A 19,563-nucleotide genomic window follows, 5' to 3' on the forward strand; every position below is an offset into this window, starting at 1 on the left:
ATCATATATATTTATAAGCAGTTTTATCCATGAATGTGGGATGCTGTCAAATGCATTTTTTTAGTCAATCCATGCCATACTTAGATTCGTCTCCTTTTTACAGTTCTCAGCTATGACTTTATTTAACAGCAAACGATCCTTCATTCCAAATGACTTTCTTTTGTTACCCTTTTGTTCTATTGTCACAATTGAGTTTTCTTCTAAATAACTATAAACTCTATTAGCATAAATTACAGTTTACAGTTTATACATCATGGGAAGGCAAGTTATTATTCTATGGTTTTTAGGATAGCTTCTAGGATCGCTCTTTAAGGAGGGGTATTGTTTCTCTTGCTATTAACCAGGTTGGTGTCTGTTTGGGGTGCACAAATAAAAAGTATAAATACTGCAACAAACAGAACAGAAGGACATTTACGGTTATGGTAAGATTTTACATAACTATTCTATGTCTTTCTATTCATATGTTGCAATACTCATAACATAAGAGAGAATACCAAAGCTCATGCAGAAGAAGAGTTAGGCAGAGGGGCAGTAGCACTCTCTACAAACCCCTCCAGAATATCCCCTGTAAAACCAGCTCTAGACCTGGAAATGCCTTCCAACTTAGTGTTTTGTGAAAGTGTGTACAGAGGACCAGGTAGCTGCTTCTAAATATAGTACAGGTGTCTAGATATTTCAAAAATGCACTAGAAGAGGACACAGTTCTGGTGGAATGTGCCCTAACTTGGGAAGCAAGAGATTTTCCATGGGACACACAGCAAAAGGAAATGGTTTTGGAAATCCAACTGGAAATAGTCTGCTTGGAAACAGGCCTGCCCAGGGCCCTAGGATGATAGGAAATAAGACAACGATCAGATTGCCTAATAGCCTTGGTTTTGTCCAAATAAAATCTGAATTGTCAATGCACATCCAAGGTGTGTAAAATCCTCTCAATAGAGGACTGCAGAGATGGGAAAAAGGTGGGAAGATGGATGGACTGTGAGTGACAACTCCTTCACCACCTTGGTCATAAAGGAGGGATTAGTACATAAGGAAACTCTATTCTTGTGGAAAACAGTAAAGGGGAAGAAGCCACCAGTGCCTGAAATTCAGATACCCAACTGTTTTCCAGGTGCAAATGTTGAAGAGAAGAAGAACTTACGGGCTCAAAAAGAGCCAGGGTAAGTTTTTCTAGAACAAAATTTAGATCCCAAAGACAAGGAATTGGTTTCCTTGGTGGTCTAATATGTCGGATGTCTTTCAGGAAAAGTTTAACTTCCAGCCTTGAGGCGGATAGATGAGCTTTTACTGAAGAGCATGACAAATCACTCTTCAATAATTTATACAGGTAAGACAGAACCACTGGAATACCCACCAGTAGTGGCTGCAGGTACTTTGAAAGGCACCAGATGGAAAATCTTTTCCATTGGGAAATATAGGATTTCCTAGTATTGGGTTTTCCGGCCTCCTGCAGAACTTGCAGCATGCCCTCCTGGGGATCAAAACTGATTCACAAAGTTGAGTGCCTTGATCAGGGCAAGCATGTCTTTTATATTTATGTGCTTGCGTCCGTCCTTGGTGTCCCAAACATCTTGCATTTTTATTAGTCCTGAAGTTGCTCCCCAAGCAAAATACAATGCATTTGTGGTGACAAACTGCTTTGGATCAGGAAGGAGGAGGAGGAGACTTGGATTTAAAGAAATTTGCTTTCTCCAACAAGTCATTTTCCTTCCAACAAACCCTAGCACTGCAACTTGAGAAGAAAGGATGTTGATGCCCAGACCAGAGAGACTTCGGATACCATTGTATCTTTCTCATGTGTGGTCTTGCCAAGGGTGTTATGAGAATCATAGCTGCCATGAGAAACCTCGCAGTGACCAAAGTCTGAGTTGAAAACCTTAAAAACAGAACTAGACATAGATCTATTTTTTTTTTCCTGTGGAAGAAAAGCTCTTTGAACTGAAATGTCTAGCTGCAGGAACACAATCCTGTGTGGAGTCGAAAAGACTTTTGAATATTCCCTTGGAATCCCAGCTTGTGTATGAGATCTTTCAACCAAATTTAAGATTCCCGACACTTAAGAGAGTATGCAAAAACAAGCAAATCTTCTAAATATGGAAAAATACAGTTACCCTGTAGCCTGCAATGATCTACAAGTGGAGCTAAACTCTTTGTGAACCCTCTTGGAGCAGAGGGTAGTCCAAGGGTAAGGCAGAAAAATGATAATTTGATCCATTTACACAAAACCATAACACCCGAACTCTGGTTGAATAGGGATGTGATCAGCATCTTTTAAATCTAGGGTTACCAGGAAACTTGAATGAGTAAGTAGCACCAGGTTGTGAAGTGACATCATTATGATATGGATGTAATGACCATCTTTTAAATCTAGAGTTACTAGGAAACTTGAATGAGGAATAATAAGGTAACCGGTTTTAAGGAGCATCATTCTCAACTTGGGCACTATCACAAACAGGTTTCATTTTGTTTACCATGATCAATGTCAATCTTAGCCTGGGAATGCAAAGAAAGTCCGAATTACATTTACTGAGACATCATCATCATCACAGCACGAGTATAATGAAAACACAAGTAAGTCCCATTTAGAAAATGAGAAATCTGCTTATTAGATATCGGCTGTGTCTTGTCTAGCAGGGAATGACAGGATAGATGAGTGATGTGAAGAATGCTAGAGTTTGTGAGAAGTTGGAAGGAAAAGTTGTTAAACAAAAGATTATGTGATTGAGAAATGTACACACTGCAATACGAATGTTCTAATGTTCTGGGCGGCCACAGCTGATCCAAGGGGACAAAAGGTTTGCCTTGCCTCCCCTTACCATCGTGGCATTTTTTCATGAAAATGCTTTCCCTTTTGGCTATTTCCACTGTCATGGCTTCCTGTAAAAGGGTCCCTGTTTATAGGTTCATAGGTAAGTTGTAGGCTAGCTGTCTTTGCTGGCCATTTTAAGCTTAGCCTATTTCCCTTTTTGTGCTAAGACACAGGTCACCTGTTAGCAGTTTGCAAGATACAGACTATAGTGATACGGTTTTGAGTCGGTCATGTAAGATATGTTGCTTAGGCCGTGTATCCTTTAAAGAAAGTTTCACAGTGGGCATTTCAGTTTTTTCATGTGTCTGGATAGATGCATACCAAAGGGGGCATTACACTCAATGACTGACCTAATTAGGGTTGAGTAAAGGAGAATGACTTCCCGAGATTTACAGACAATCCATTTTTTATAAGCTCGTTAATATAGAAGGACTTTCTTACAAAAATGGATACATGTTGGCCAAAAGTTAGGTCCCTGTCCATATAAGTTCCCAAATCCCAGATTGTGTCAACTCTTACGGGCATACTGACAATGTGGTAGTTCCCTGGGGTAGATGACCTCCCAAAGGATACAATGATGCATTTTTAGGCATTTAGTTTCAGTCCACAATTTTTGCACTAGTTATTTTTTTTGGACAAACCTTCCCACAGGATGGCCAAATCATTTGCAGATTCAATGACTGCTTCGCGACTGCAGTCATCTGCAAAATTAATCAGCCAGAGGACTTCAATATTGTCTTTTACTTTAGAAAAGTAGATGTCAAACAGGAGAAATACTAGCACAAAACTCTTGGGGGACTCCACTGATGACTGGTGTCTTTGTGGAAGTAACTTTCCCATTTCTGATTTCCTACCACCTATCTGGGCCAGATGGTAATCCAGCAGATGATATGAGAGTTTATTCCCAGTTAATTCTGCTTTTCTACTATGCTCGAGTGGGAAATTATGTCAAAAGCTTTGCCCAAGACAAGGCATGCTGTATGTACCACTCTACCTTCACCCATTGCTTTGATGATCTTTCTTACCAGGTTGAATAAGCTTGACCTGCCCTTGACAAATCCTAACTGAGACGGGTCAAGTGTCAGGAGATTCCCTATGTCCTGACTGACTAGTTTGAAAGGTCTTTCCATGGCTTTGCTTACAAGGCTGGTCAGACTTACGAGTGTGTAATTGCCTGGGTCTGTGCAAAGTCCACCCTTGTGCAGGGGAATGACTGTAGCTCTTCTACATTCATTTGGTACAAAACCTGTATGGAGGTGGAGATTAAACAGGGTTAGGAGTGTGGCTAAATTGTGCTTCATTATATTTAGGAATCATTGATGCAATATTTTTAGCTTTTGATAGCACTTTTAGGACTTAGTCTTGTGTGATAGCTGGAGGTGAGCTAGTTTCATGTATATCTTCAGGGACAAAAGGAGGGGTGAGACGGCTAAAGTTATAGCTAAATTTATTGAATAGTAGGTTTGCTATTATCTTCAGCCTCAGTGTAGGAAACATCGCTCACAATCAGCTTAGTGCATTGTTGCGTTGTTTTTTTTCCCTCCAACATCTTTATTAAATTTCCACATATGACAAAGACAATCTTACATTTATATAAATTAAAAACATACAAAATGATATCACTAAGTCCAAACAGTTTACATCACAGACACCACTGAAATAACTGTAGCTGTAAACATTATAAATCACTTATAAACCTTCCAATCATTGTCAGTTAAGCATTATACAGCTCATTCAAATCCTGCCTCTTAAACCTTATTTCTGCTCTGCATATACTTTTCCCACAATTCCCATTTTTTCTATGTAGTTTGCTCCTTCCCTTTTCTAAAGACCCCAGTTCCAGTTGTTGTATTTCTGTTACTGTATTCACTACTTCTAATAAAGTTGGTCTAGACTTTGATTTCCATTTTCTAGTAATTGCTTTTTTGACAGCCACCATAATTAAACTCAGCAAGGGTTTACTATGTCTAGGCAATTCCAATTCTGTAGCATAACTCAAAAAAATCATCTCCCCAGTCAGTCCAATCTGCTCACCCAGCATCTCTGACAAAGTGGTCCGCAAGGAATCCAAAAAATCTGCCAACTCATCACATCTACAAAAAACATGTTCCTGGCTACCCTCTTTCTTGCCTGTCACACCTCCAACATTTGCTATCCACCTGAGGAAAAATTCTTTGGAGTCTACTCGGAGTATTAAAATATCTATGTAAACATTTCCAGGCAAAGATTCTAAAACTTCTAGACTTTGCTGCATATTTGGGAGACATACATATATCTCCCAATGTCTCTGTGAATTGCTTATCCAATCTCTCGTCCCAATCCTTTGTAAGCTCCACTGATTGATTCTTATAATTATCATGCATGCTGCGTTGTGTTTTTGAGATTATGAACATAACTACAAAAAGACCTTGTGATGGTCTTTGGTTTGAGTAGCTATTTTATCCTGAAATATAGCTTTGGTGGATTTTATTAACTCCTGATTTTTTTTTGTTTATTTCAGTGAAAAAGGCTCTAACATTCTGGGAGTTAACTCTTCTTACTTTTGTTCATAATTCTTTTACTGTAAAGCACGTTGATACTCATGCTCCACAATGTGAGTTTGTTTCTCTGGTTTACCCTGCACTTGTTCCATTGCAGTACAGTTGCATCTATGCAGCTGTTAAAATGCTAGCACAGTGTGGTGGTGTATGTTTCCTCGTATTTAGTGGAGTTCACTGGGTTTGGTGGGGATTTGAAGCTTGACAATGCATCACTTAGGAAGAAATTTCTAAAAAAACCTTGAGTGGAAGGGACTACTGGTTTCAATTTTATTTTGAAGGAGACTGCTTTATGGTCAGACCTAACAAGTGAAGAAGATATGCAAGGGGTGGTGCAAGATGCCCCCATATTACTAAGGACAAGGTCCAAGAGGTTATTTGCCCCCTTGTGGGTACTCTAACTTTTCCAAGGCATTTGTATTGACAAAGTTGAGAAATCTCAGTGCTTGTGCCCTAGTGGCCGATGTAGGCTTCCATGTCTACAGCTTGATAGTTTAGATCACATAGAAAAATGGTATTCGGTGTAATACTGATTAATGCTAGTTCCTGTAAGTAGGTGCTGTAGCTTATTAGGATAGTTCTTATTGTATTGAAGACAGGAACCTGAATTATATGGTGAAATGTATTAATCACCTCTCCTTTTCTTCTCAGCTCCTGAACACCTTGCAAGCTTGTGGACCAAAGACCAACTCCTGCTCCTAAAGCAGACTGAGAAGCTTGGCTTTTATATCATAAGCTGATGTTTGTGTCCACAGCCAACCATGCAGATTAATACATGCCACTGGCAGCAGCTCTGGAAGCTTCACCTGAAGCATAAGCACACTTTATACCAAACCTGCCTAAATGAATGGACATCTGAATAAGCTGAATTAAAGTGGCTTTACAGTCTTCTTTAGCCAAATTAAGCAGCATCATTTAAAAGGCTCTTGGAAATTCAGAGCTATAAAAAAGAATGCAGCTAAACTGTAGGCGTTCTTGCCTTACGTATTCAACAGTCTACAGTCCTCGCTATTTGGCAGATTTCCTTCCTGGGATGGGGAAGGGTTCCGCCTTCTTTCACTGCCTCCAAGGAGACAGCATCTGAGGTTGCTACTGGATTCTTGAAAAGGAAAGTTTGGTATCCCCGTACCATGTAAATTTAGGGCCCAAAGGCTGAAATAATTCATCTCAAAAATGTCCAACAGTGCTCCCTGTACTAGGGGGACTACTACTGGTTTGGTGAAATCACAACCTAATAACTCCAAAGACATCTTTTATACAGAGAAGTCATATGCAGCTTAACAATGAAAGTGATTTATCATGTGGTCTTTCTCACTGGTAATATTGTAACCTGGGGAGAAGACATTTGTAAAATGTACTCCTGTGGGGTATCTGTTTCTACAGCATTTTTAACAAGGACAGGAAGACTGCCCCTGCTACATTTAGAGAGGCATTCAACCAACATTTATGGTTTACCTTGTTCTGGCTGCCAGCCTTGCAAAAGAGCCAAACAAATAATTGCAAAGGGCAGAGGTCAGTGAGCCATCTACCTCTGGCCATCTAGACTTCAACAAAGGGCATTTATCACAGGTTTCTGCACTTGGGTGTTTGTACATGCTCACTATTACAAAGGGGAATAATGTACCCTCCTCTCTTAATGAGACATCTATTCTCTACAGGCGGTGTATAGACGCTAAGTCTAGATGGACATGTTTGAATCATCCAGCATGATGGCCTTTGGATGGATTTTGTCAGGGGTAGGCAACCTTTTCAATGCTGGGTCCAGGGGGTTGGGCAAGCACCTCCTCATTAATGGCGTCTTTGGACTGAGAAGATTCTGGGGTGCCTACTCACTCTGCAGGCCTAGAGTGAAACATCTAGTGAAGTGTCTGACTGCTGTCAGATGCCACAGACAAATGGTGAATAAATGTTGCTAGGTTTTATGCATTTAAATGTGAAAGTACTGCCCCTACCCCTTAGATTTGATCATCTTAGGTCCAAATGTCACCTGAAGCAAAGTCAACATCAAGGTCAAGGCCTAAACCACAAACACACTTTCTGTTCCTGTCTTTTAAGTTAATCAGGTACACATTCAGAGTGCCTGGTGGGCATCTCTCTGTCCTCAGAATGGGTATAACCAAAACACTCAAACTGAAAACAAGAAGTGCTGGCTACAATAAAGGACCTCTCTTTAAAAAAAAAAAAAAAAAAAAAACTGGGGCTACTTATCGTTTTTTTTAATAATTTGTCTGGCCCGATGGACTGTAATGAACATCTGTACAGTACCTCACGACAGAAAAAGGGAGATGGACTACTCTAATCTCATCTTTACATCAGAGATAGAAGTTGTAAGGCTGGCATAATAGGGGGATGAGCCCTGTAACTCGGATGAATGTAGGACTCCGCTTCCAGAAGAAATCCCTGAAGTTATGACTGCAGTAGTGACTTACACAAATAACATCTTTATTTACATGCTGTTTGATACACCAGCATTCTAAATAGAGTGCTTAACTATTAGCATGCCTTTGCAACTACTGATCTGCCTCAACAATCAACTCACTTGTTATGAACATTACATTTTCATTGGTTCATAGGTAAGTACTAGGCTATTGGCCCTAGGGCCTATATAAGCCTAGTCAAAAAGGTACTCTGACTTTCGCCACCCAAGAAAATTACTTTCCTGTGCCCCTATCGAGCACAGCCATAGAGGTGATCCTCGGGGTGAATTTCCTATTTCCCATCCAATCATCAAGATTCTTCTTGAAGAATGCTAATGAGGAGCTTTGTTCGATATAGAGAAGTAGTTTGTTCCAGAGTATGGGAAGTCTCTGGGACAGAAATCTATCCTTCCAGCATGTTCTGTTTATTGTGGTGACAAGGTTTAGGTCCCTAGAGCGTTTAGCTTGGAGGGATTGGGATTTCTTTAAGGGGCGCACGTCCAACAGCTCTGGGTTTGACATAACTTTGTATGTTAGGCAGAGATTGCCTCTGATCAGGGGATATGCAACGGAGTAAAGCTGGAGTTTTTTGAGACCGCCTGGGTAGGGCATCTGTTTGAGGCCAGTAATCCTCTTTGTGAGGCATTTCTGTGGTCTTTCCAGTTGTTGTAGATGTCTTGTGAGGTACATACCAAAAGGGGCGTTGTTCTCTGTAATGGGTCTAACGATTGACGAGTAGAGGGTAACAATGACCTCTTTTTTCCTGGATAAGAAACCTTTTGTGATGAGGTGTGCCATGTAGAAGGATTTCCTGACTACTGTGGCGATGTGATTATCAAAGGAGAGACTACTGTCCACCTGTGTCCCAAGGTCTCATCACACTTTCGGTGTTAAGTAGACTACCACTGATGTGGTAGCTCATGGGTACAGTGTGTTTACCAAAGGAGATGACAATGCACTTTTTGGCATTGAGCTTGAGACCATGGCTCTGACACCAGGCATCTGTCTCAGTGAGGCCCTTCTGTAGTATGCCCACATCATTTGGGGACTCAACTATGGCTCCTAGTTTGCAGTCATCTGCGAACTTCATTAGCCAAAGGCATTATGCGTTAGCCTGTACTTCAGAGAAGTAGATACCAAACAGGAGAGGTCCCAGGCCTGAACCCTGTAGTACTCCACTTGTCACTGGTTTGAAGTCAGATTTGGAGTCTACAACTTTTACAGTGTGAGTTCTGTCAGTGAGCCAATTGGCAACCCATCTTGTGACGTAGGGATTTATACCTAGTTTAGTGAGTTTAGCTATAATTCCAGAATGGGGGATGGGTGTTGAAAGCCTTGGAGAGGTCAAGATAGGCTGTGTGAACCACCTTACCCTCGTCTAGGGCTTTGGTGACTGCTTCAAAGAAGTCTATCAGGTTTAGGAGACATGACCTACCTTTTACAAACCAGAACTGGGTGGGGTCCAGAGTTTGGAGATTACTAATGTTTTTGTTTATAAGTTCCATGATGATATGTTCCATGGCCTTGCAGACCAGGCTTGTTAGGCTAATGGGGCCTTTGATTCCGGGGTCCGTGGTGGCTCCCCCTTTGTGGAGTGGGATTACCGTTGCTGTGCGCCATTCAGTGGGCACAAAGCCTGAGGTGAGGCTATGATCGAAGATAGTGCTTAGGTGGGGTGCCAGTTCATTTTGTAGTTCGTGTAGAACGCAGACTGGGATGTTGTCAGGTCCCACGGATGCTGTGTTCTTGGCTTTGGAGAGTGTGTTTTTTTACCTGTGCAGCTGTGATGACAGGAAATTTGCATTCTTCCGGTACAGAGATGGGCCCTTTAGGGGGTGAGAGGGGGGAAAAATTAGCACTGAACTTATCTGCCAGGATGTTGGCAATATCAGTTGGTTCTTTATATTAGTGCCACTGCTCTGTAACTCTGAGCAAATCTGAGTGTTGCCACTGAGATTCGTGACATAGCTCTAGAATGCTTTGTGGTTGTCTTTAGAATCAGCGGCGATTTTGTTTTCTTAACTAGCTTTGGAAGATTTTATGAGGGATTTCAGCTTCTTACTGAGGCTGATCAGGGAGTTCCTCCAATCATGGGACTTTACTCTTTTTTGCAACAGTTTCTTTCTTCTGTTGTAGAGTTTGTTTACGGCAGGGGACCACCAGATTGGCTTCCTTTGTTTGGAGGATAGCATCTTGGTTCTGTTAGGGATAGGACGATCCATACACTCGTGTAAGTGCTTATAAAGTGCATTTGTGTAGGAACCAGAGGTCGTACCTCTAATGTCCATCTGCATGGGTGTCGTAAAGTTTGGCACTTCTGTCTTAAGAAGCGTGACGTTGGCTTTGGAGAATTTTTTTACGGTGGTTTCCCTAATGGGGGGTGGGGGCAGGATGTGGATGTCTAGGGTGAATAGCTTGTGGTCAGATCTGACCAACAAGGAATTGACCTCTGGTGTGGAACACCGGTCGCCCATGTTGGTAATGACCAGGTCTAGGATATTGCTACCCCTGGTGGGAGTGTGGATAAGTTGATCCAAGGCATTGTAATTTATGAATTCCAGAAAACATTGAGCAAAAGAGTTGGTACATGAGTAGTTTTCCCAGTTAATATTGGGTAGTTGAAATCGCCCCATTATTAGGGTGTTGGGTTGTACCCTAATATTTTCCAGTGTATCAAGAAATGAGGAGTGGGAATCCTGGGGCATGGTAGGGGATCTGTAGCAAGCTACAATTTGGAATGAGGTCTTGCCCATAGTTAGTTGCAGTTAGATAATCTCAGATGCATTATGCTGAGCAACTAGCCTGGACATGTGGATATCCTTAATGAATATGGACACCCATCCGCCTTTAGTGTTTCGGTCCAGGTTAGCTGGCCGAAAGGTGTGGTATGAATTATAGCCTGGTAATGAAAGGGTGCTCTCTCGAGCCTTGAACCACATCTCTGTCACTGACAGATGCCGATGTTCTCCATTTTAAGGAGTGCCTCGAGTGAATGCATTTTGAGGTTTAGACTTCTAGCACTGAGTATCATTACCTTCAGATTTTGCTTGCTTGTACCTGTTACAGTGATGAATTTGTCATTTGAGCCTTGCCTAAAAAAGGCACTACAGAGGTGGCAACAGCCTTAGCCAGTATCCGGAATCCCAAGGGAGACAGGTGCAGGCCCATCTCTGGCAAAGTATCGTGGTCTGTCGATCATGTCATCCCAGACAGACAGATACTGGATCCCCTTAGAATGACACCAGAAGCTTAGCCAATTGTTGAAGTCAATAATTTTGTCCTTGTATTGTGGTATAATTCTGGGTGATGGCAGGATGCTACTCAGGGCTAGGGTCATACCTGCCTGGGCTAGAAGATCGGAGAGCTCCTCCATGTCTCTTTTCATGTAGTTCAGGGAGGTACGTCTCAGGTCATTCACACCAACATGGACAATGACAGAGTCACATCTGTACTTGTTGTGGAGTGACCTGAGTGCGTGCGTTATGTGGCGGATCCTGGCACCCGACAGACAGCTGACAGTAACTTTCTCCTTGTTTAGCCTGGTGAGTGGAACATCAGTGTGCCTGACTATAGAGTCACCTATGACTAGAGTGTTGGGTACATTGTTATACCTTATGAGTTGCGGCTGAGTGGCACACTGAGTTGTGGGCTATGTGTCATTTGGGTTGTGTTGGGGGTGGAGGTTGTTTGCATTTCTGCTTGGGAGGTCTCTGTTGCTTGAGCAGATTTTTATTGAGAGCCTCCACGAATATAGGTGTGTGTTTTGCATTGCTATGTGTGTGTTTTGGTGGTGTAGGCTTTGAGGGAGTATGTGATGAGTGTGGTGTGGTGGAAGTGTTTACCTTCTCCTCTTGACTGTCTATTCCAGTCTTGGGTGAAGAGAGCTTTGCTTCTAGTTTGGCTATATAAGTGCATCTCTCACAGGTTGTAGTGTTGGGTGGTAGGAGGAGAGGATTGTCTGTGTACATGAGGCAATTGCTGCATTGCCCTAAGATGCCCAGATTCATCAGGTAGATAGGAGAAAACACCGGGAGCTGACCCTTAGACACGCCTGGAAAGGTGCTTATTTATTAAGAACTAAAAACTGTTTTCTTCTAGACAAGTGAGGAAAGTTGAGTGCTGTTGTAATTTGTAGCTCATTTGGATCTAATGATTTATTGTAAATGGTAACTGCAATCATGGGTCACAGCTGGAAAAAGATCTTTAGACTGGCCCTCATCTGCTATGCAATTAGCTCTTAACTTTTCTTGCTGAAGAAAGAGAGAGAGAGAAAATCATCAGTTAAAGAAAAATTTGCCATTTCTTAGACATCTGTGCTTTACAAGGGCACAAGATCTTAGACAGTATGAACATTTATGTTAAGGAACTGAAGAACAAAGCCCAAAAATTAATTATGTGAGTTACAAGATTTATTAATGAGAACGAGAATAATCTCTGGTATAATATAAGATGAAGCAAATGTCAGTCTTCTTTGATAAATAGACATGCCCTTGTGAAAAAGCTGTGGACGTGTGAAGTGCAAGTGGAAATAATTCTGCATTGTTTACAATATCAAAAGCTAATGGGCCACATAGAGTCAAAAATGAGAAACCTTGATTGAGTCATTTGATATGAGAAAGACAGCCATGAGACATTGCACTATAGAGAATCCAAGATGGAGGACAGAGTTCAATGGAGTGTAAGAAATGATTCAAGTTGGGAGACTAGACTGCCCAGATCACTTAAACTAAACTTTACTGTAGGTGTGGTTAATTTTTTTTTTTAAAATGCATTAAAGTGAAAACAAAATGTGTTCGAAAAATGTATACAGTTTTTAACCCTGAAAATGGGCTGTTAATTACTAATTTATAATGAAAACTGTTGATATAATGAAATCAGAAACACAAACATGACTGCAAGACAAATTCTTAGCAGGAGTTGATGAGAATTATTGGAAACAAAGTACATTTTACAGTTCACATGTGGAGAGATCAATATCTTGTAAGAAAGTACTTCTAAACAAAAGTTACAAAATATTGAACAAATTGCTGAGTGCACTTTGCTAATGTGTTTTAGACACCAGCGGTTACCAATGAGATAGAAATCTCTGAAATAAAAATTACATTTTTTCAGCTGCTAGCACTTGACAAATATTTTGTGTTATTTTGTTATAAAAAGCTAGGAATGATAAAGCAGATTCACAGTGTGACACCAAACACTGGGTAGGAACTTTCACTAAGCCACAAGTCATTAAAGATATCGTAAAGAGCCACATCAATAAAATCCAGCATGACATGTCACTCTGTTGATAGGTTTAGGAAGCTGCACAAGAGAGTATGTACAAATAAATCCTGACTGAAGTGAAGCTGAACAGGAATTAAACTGAATGGAAAACCTGTGTGTCATTAAGAAGGAATTATAGCCAACAGGAATGGGTACACTGTACGATTACTGTGGTAAAGAAAGACAAGAGCCACATTTGTCTTGATGTGCAAAATCTGAATAATGTTATTAACAGAGAACATTACCCTTTGTTACAGTAGAAGAGGTATAAAAATACTGATTGTTTTGTTTTAGTACTAGAGGGGAAAAAACAATGCTTTTGGCAAACAAAGCTAGACAGTGTGTATTTATTACGCCATTAAGAAGGTAAAGGGTCCTTATATAACCATGTGATATTTCCCCAGCACCAGGTGGTATTTCAAAGATATGTCCAGATAACTGAAAGCTTGGAAGGAGCAAATTAACTGTGGATCACTTAGTGTGCAGTCAGACATAAAAGCTGCATTATAAGAGACTAATATAACTGCTAGATAGTAATATTTCAAATTAAATTGCAGCAAATGTTAAACAAGTGTGCTAGGTCTGAAAATATATAGAACATATTATGAGATCAGGGGTATGGAACTTGATTCAGAGAAAGTCTCAAATATTTCAGGACTGATGGAGTACCTTGCAAAGTTGGTATGCCATGCCGCCATGTGGCATAGTTTCTCAGAATCTCAGAGCAGCTGGAATATATCTCGTTTCTCATTCTTATTTACTCAAAACTAAACCATCAAAGGCTCCTTCAAAAATCAGACAGTATGAAGTGGTGAGAAGAAATAAAGGCTGCATTCATCTGTGCTACATTTATATGGGGCTTGCAATGATGCTGAATGAACATCTGGCAAAAATACTGACCAGCTAAGGAAAACTAGCCAAAGCGTGAATGACAGCTGTGAGTTGTTGTGTCTTTCGGCTTTCCTGGTTAGGGGTCGCCACAGCGGAACTCTGGTCCGCTAATGATTGTCAGTTGATTTTTACGTGCCGATTTGCTAGCCCTGACGCACAACCTTCAACGAAGGTACGCCCATTCACGCATGCCTCCACGCAGAAGACACTCTAGCTGAGAATCGAACCGGACAGCGTCTTACTGTGAGGCGACAATGCTATGAACCATCTATAGATGTGCTCTTGAAGGAAAAATCTGCTCAGAAACTTTGTTGTTAGAGCATTAAGTGGTGGCTAAATGTTCAGCAAACTACTTGAAAGAGACCTCCTTGAGAGAGAGAGTGCTATGAGCTACATATCATATTTAAGCTTAACTGTATGCAAAAGAGTTAGCAAACAAGGAGTGTGGACACCTAGATATACTCAACCACTCCTCCTCCTTTAAAATAATATCATTCATGAATAATTACTTATTAAATCAAATAATCTGTGAATTTAAAATTGTACTAGGTAAATAAACAAAATATATGATATGCAATGTCATATTACCTGTCCTTAAATTAAAAGCAGAAATGCTTTGACTGACTAGAGGATATACACTTGTACACACACCCCGCATATATATGTACACTCTTCAGTTTTTAATTTTATATGGTTGTATTATGTTTTTAACATTTCTAATGTTTTTATCTTACAGGAGTCAAGGCGTTGGTAGTAAATTGCATTTATTTATAGCATTAAATGGTTGTTTTAACTGCAATTTGTATGTGGAGAATAGTAAATGGTTGACTAAAATTTTGTGTATTCATGAATTCACATTTCATAATTTTTTTTTTTAGTTTACCTGGTAACAGCTTTAAATGCACTTGTCATTTGATTTAACAATTAATTATTCATAAAGGATTTTATTTTAATGGAGACGTGGTTGAGTAGCTAGTTCTGATGAAGTCTTAAATTTAGCAAGACAAAAATGATTCGTGTTTTTATTTCTGCGTTAAACATATTTTAGGTTTTATAAAACAACTTGCAGCATATCTGTGCATCCTGACTCCTTGTTTTGCAGAATCTTTAGTACACTCAGCTGTTGGTTATTGGTGTGAATACATGTTTTGCAACTTATTTTATTTTGGTTATTAAGCTACATTATACCAATATACCTTTCAATGGTACAAATATAGCAGGAAAACAAAAAAACTGTTTATGCAGTTTATGGAGAAGATCCTATCTACCTGTTTTACAGAAGGTACATTTTATGCATTTACACTCCCCTTCTTTTTTTTCTTAATGACTTCTAATATATCATTAATGAAAACTAATATACATAAAAGCAAATTAATCATGCTTCTGCAGCTCTTCCAAATATGTGCTCCTACATATACTGTTCAAGACATTCAGAAAACTATGGTGGTATGACTCAATGGTGGGGTATGAGACAGAATTTAATAGCAAAATAATACAACATTCAAAGAATTCAACTGCAATCATGAAAACTGTACCTCCAGGGCCATCATGATCAAGGTAATTACGACCATCTTCTATATGATTGTGCTCTTCCTCCCCACTGTGCTTGTTCTGTGTATTCTCCTCCAGCACCTTGGAAAATAATATACCCTGTAAAATGGTAAGAATGGAGATCAAAACTTTGGATGCAATAGGAATACAGATTATGTTAAATGTAACCGCGATGTTACTGTACAACTCTAATATACACATGAAAAGTACAGTTGTGTACACTTGCCATAAATGTAGATGTTTGAGTGCATTCACTGTTGCAGTCATCACATTTGGGTTATCTGCTTGCAGTAGCCCTCAGTCGGCCTGATTAACAAAGTATTGGGTCCTGCGTCGGTTGCTGTCTCTTCAGGTCGTCAGGGGTATAAAACATGCAGCCGACACAATTAGATCAGTTTTTCTCGTCCCAGATGTCAGGTGCCCCCTTAATGGGAAGCAATTAAATCTATAAATATGTACGATTATACCTCCAACAAAAAAGCAAATACACCAAAAAACTTTTAAGCATAGTAAAGGAGAGAAGAGGTATAGCCAAAAGAAGTAAGGGGGCTGGAGGGAGGGTAACCAGGACTGCAACAGTGAATACACTCGAACATCTACATTTATGGTAAGTGTACACAACTGTACTATGTTCTTCGTGTTTCACAGCTGCAGTCATCACATTTGGGTAGATTCCCAAAGCTAAGGATGGGAGGAGGAATTTAAATAGCATTAGGACCAGCAATAAGGCCCTGCAAGTCTGCAGTGGCAAAGCCAGCTCTAGATTTAGAGAAAACTGGCAAATGGTAATGCTTGGTGAAAGTATGTAGAGAACTCCAGGTAGCAGCTTCTAGGATGTCCCTGGTAGGGACGCCTCTGAGAAAGGCTGTAGAGGTAGATGCAGCCCTGGTAGAGTGGGGTCTGATCCCCTGTGGAATAGGTTTTCCATGGTGCTTAGAGCAGAAATGAATGCAATGGCCTGTCCATTTAGAAATAGTTTGCTTTGCGATAGCCTTCCCCTCTGCCCCTGCAGCAAATGCCACCAGCAGTTGTTCAGATTTCCTTTGAGGTTTAGTCCTGCCCAAGTAGAATCTAAGTTGTCTGTGCACATCTAAGGAGTGCAGTATCCGTTCTCCTTTGTTCTGTGGATTAGGAAAGAAGGTTGGCAGATGAATGGACTAATTAAGGGCCACACTGGATACCACCTTGGGCATGAAAGAGGGATTAGTCCTGAGGGACACTCTGTCCGCATGAAAGATGATGAAAGGCTCCACTGCCACAAGGGCCTGTAATTCAGATACCCTTCTTGTTGAAGTAATTGCTAAAAGGAAAGCTGTTTTCCAAGAAAGGAATTTTAAATCTGCAGTAGCAGCTGGCTCGATAGGAGGCAGAGTGAGTTTCTCCAATACAAAGTTAAGGTCTCAGGCTGGAGTTGGAGCTCTCCTGGGCGGTCTTAAATTTTTGGCCCCTCTGAGGAACTGCTTGAGCAGCGGATGAGAGAAAATGGGTGGTTCTGTGTTATAGTGAGCTGAAATGGCTGAAGCGTGAATTTTGATGGAGGAGAAAGACAGGCCCATGTGAAGCATTTCAGTTAAGTATTGTAAAATCTGAGGTAAATTGGACACTGCTGTACTCATCCCTTGAGATTGGTTCCAGGCACAGAATCTTTTCCATTTTTCAGCATAAGATTTCCTAGTACTAGGCCCTCCTTGCCTCTAAGATGATATCCATCAATGGTTTACTGAGAGATGGTAAAGGAGAGATTAGGTAATTAGCCAGGCTGCTAGGTTCACTGTGTTTAAAGCTGGAAGGTGCAGAATCTGGTTCTCCTGCTGAGACAACAGGGTAGGAGTCTGAGGCAGGTGCCACGGGGCCAACGGTGACACACTGCGCAAGAGGGGGTACACCAGTGTTGGCGTAGCCAGTCTGGTGCAATCAAAATCATCCTTGGTTTGTCTTGTTTGATCTTTAGCAGTACTTTGGAAAGCAGAGGCAGAGGAGGAAAGGCATAAACTGACAGGTTTTTACAGCTGAAGGACAGAGCATCCACTTTCCAGGCTTGTTTGTGGGTAGTCCTTGTGCAAAAGTTGTTGAATTGATAGTTCTGGGGAGAGGCAAACAGGTCTATATCTGGGCTCCCCCATTTGTTTGTCAACATGTTGAAAATCCTTGGCTCCACTTTCCATTCCTGTGGGTCCATGAGGTTTCTGCTTAGTCCGACTGCAGTGCATTTAGCTTTCCTGGCAGAAATTGAGCTTGTAGATGCACTTGGTAGTTCAAGGCTGTGTTCCACAATGCCATGGCTAGTGTGAAGAAGGGGTAAGAATGTGTACCCCCCCGCTTGTTTATGTACCACATAACAGTGGTGTTGTCCGTCTTTACCATTAATTGTCCTGGAAAAATGTGGTCCTTGAAGGCTGTCAGAGCATTCTGTACAGCTAACATTTCTTTTTGATTGATATGCAGGTGCATTTGACTTGGGTTCCATTTGCCCTGAATGCACTTCCCTGCTAGGTGAGCCCCCCATGCATAGTCTGATGAGTCTGATGTTAGGGTTTGGGCGGCAGGGGGTAGTGTGAATGGTAGTCCCTTGTTTTGGTGGCAGACCTCTGCCCACCAAAGGAACTCTAGACGTACGCAAGGTACGATAGGAATCACTGCTTCTACATCCTGAGAATGTTGACACCATAGGCATTTTAGATACCATTGTAGTTTCCTCATATGCAGTCTTGCATATGGAATTAGAAGAATGCAGGAGGCCATGAACCCCAAGGCTTGTAGTATTTGCCTTGCAGATAGCAGGGTTTTTGTGGCCACTTGTTTGAAGTAGATAGTCAAATAAATTTGTTTCTCTGGCGTGAGGAAAGCTATCTGGGAAGTTGTATTCAAGCTTGCTCCCAGGAATGTAATTTGTTGACAGGGTACCAGATGTGATTTCTTTTCGTTTATGGTGTACCCCAAACAAGTTAGCACCCTTTGTACAAAGGCCAGATGATTCAAAAGTATGTCCTGGCTTTCTGCTTGAATTCGACAATCGTCCAGGTACGGGTATATTTGAATATTTCTTTGCCTGCAAAATGCAATGACTGGAGCTAGGCACTTTGTGAATACCCTGAGCACAGTAGATAAGCCAAAGGGCAGTGCAGAGAACTGACAGTGCCTGTAGCCTGCTTTGAAGCGTAGGTATCTTCAGCAAGATTCCCTGATTGTGATGTGCAGGTATGCTTCCTTTAAATCTAGTGTTGCCAGCCGGGCATCTTTGCCAAACATAGGAAGCAACTGGTGAAGAGTCAGCATCTTGAATTTTGGAATCACCAAAAAGGTGTTTAGAGTAGACAGGTCCAGGATAGAATGCCATGAATTGTGTTTTCTGGGTACCAGGAAAAGTCTGGAGTAAAAACCTTGTCCCTTTTCCTCTTCTGGTACCAAGTGAACAGCCCCTATGCTTAAGAGAGAAAGTACTTGCTTTTGGGCCTCTGCCCACTGATTTGGGGGTAGATCTGGCCACCCGCTTGGTGTTGGTAACGTGTGGAAGTGAAATCTGTATCCTTGGGACACGATATTTAAAACCCATTTGTCCTGGGTAATGAGTTCCCAGTTCTTTGCATGAAAAGCAATCTTTCCCCACAAAGGGGCGGTCATCTGAGAAGTGCTTGGAAGTTTTAAAAAGAAGTCATTGAGACAATTTACCATAGGGAAGAGTTTTATTACTTCCAGATTTGGAAGAAGAGGCCCCCCACTGCTTAGTCCTGTGCATACCCTGGGACTGAATCCTGGGTGCTCTGCTGGATCTGGTTTTGGACTGAGAAGGTCTGGAATAGGCAGGAAAGGACCAATTCTTGGAAGGCCAATGCCAACTAAACCTTGGAGGTTGTACTTGTAAGAAATCTTTAACAGTTTGCATAGATTTAGCTTTTTCCTCCTCCTTTTTAAGAACTTCTTCTGCCTTGTTGCCAAACAGGCGGCCCTGATTTAAAGGAGCATCCAGTAATTTTGCTTTAACATGATCTGGCAAGGATTGCTCCTTAAGCCAAGCATACCTTCTAAGTACAGACCCAGTTACAGCAGCCCTGCAAGATGCCTCTAGTGACTCAAACCCACACTGCAAGGTATGTTT

General features: G+C 41.2%; 1 protein-coding gene across 2 annotated transcripts in view; it reads right to left on the reverse strand.

The window, feature by feature from the left end:
• Positions 1-19,563, reverse strand: part of NCAPH2 (non-SMC condensin II complex subunit H2) — a 1,876,179-nt gene that overhangs the window by 527,248 nt on the left and 1,329,368 nt on the right. For both annotated transcript variants that reach the window (XM_044088651.1, XM_044088650.1), the window contains exon 15: positions 15,452-15,566. In XM_044088651.1, coding sequence (XP_043944586.1) covers positions 15,452-15,566 — 115 coding nt within the window. The remainder of the gene's footprint in view (positions 1-15,451; positions 15,567-19,563) is intronic.

Source organism: Protopterus annectens, chromosome 11.part0, assembly GCF_019279795.1.
Source record: "Protopterus annectens isolate FY-2018-M chromosome 11.part0, PAN1.0, whole genome shotgun sequence".
In the NCBI taxonomy this organism is placed as follows: Eukaryota; Metazoa; Chordata; order Ceratodontiformes; family Protopteridae; genus Protopterus; species Protopterus annectens.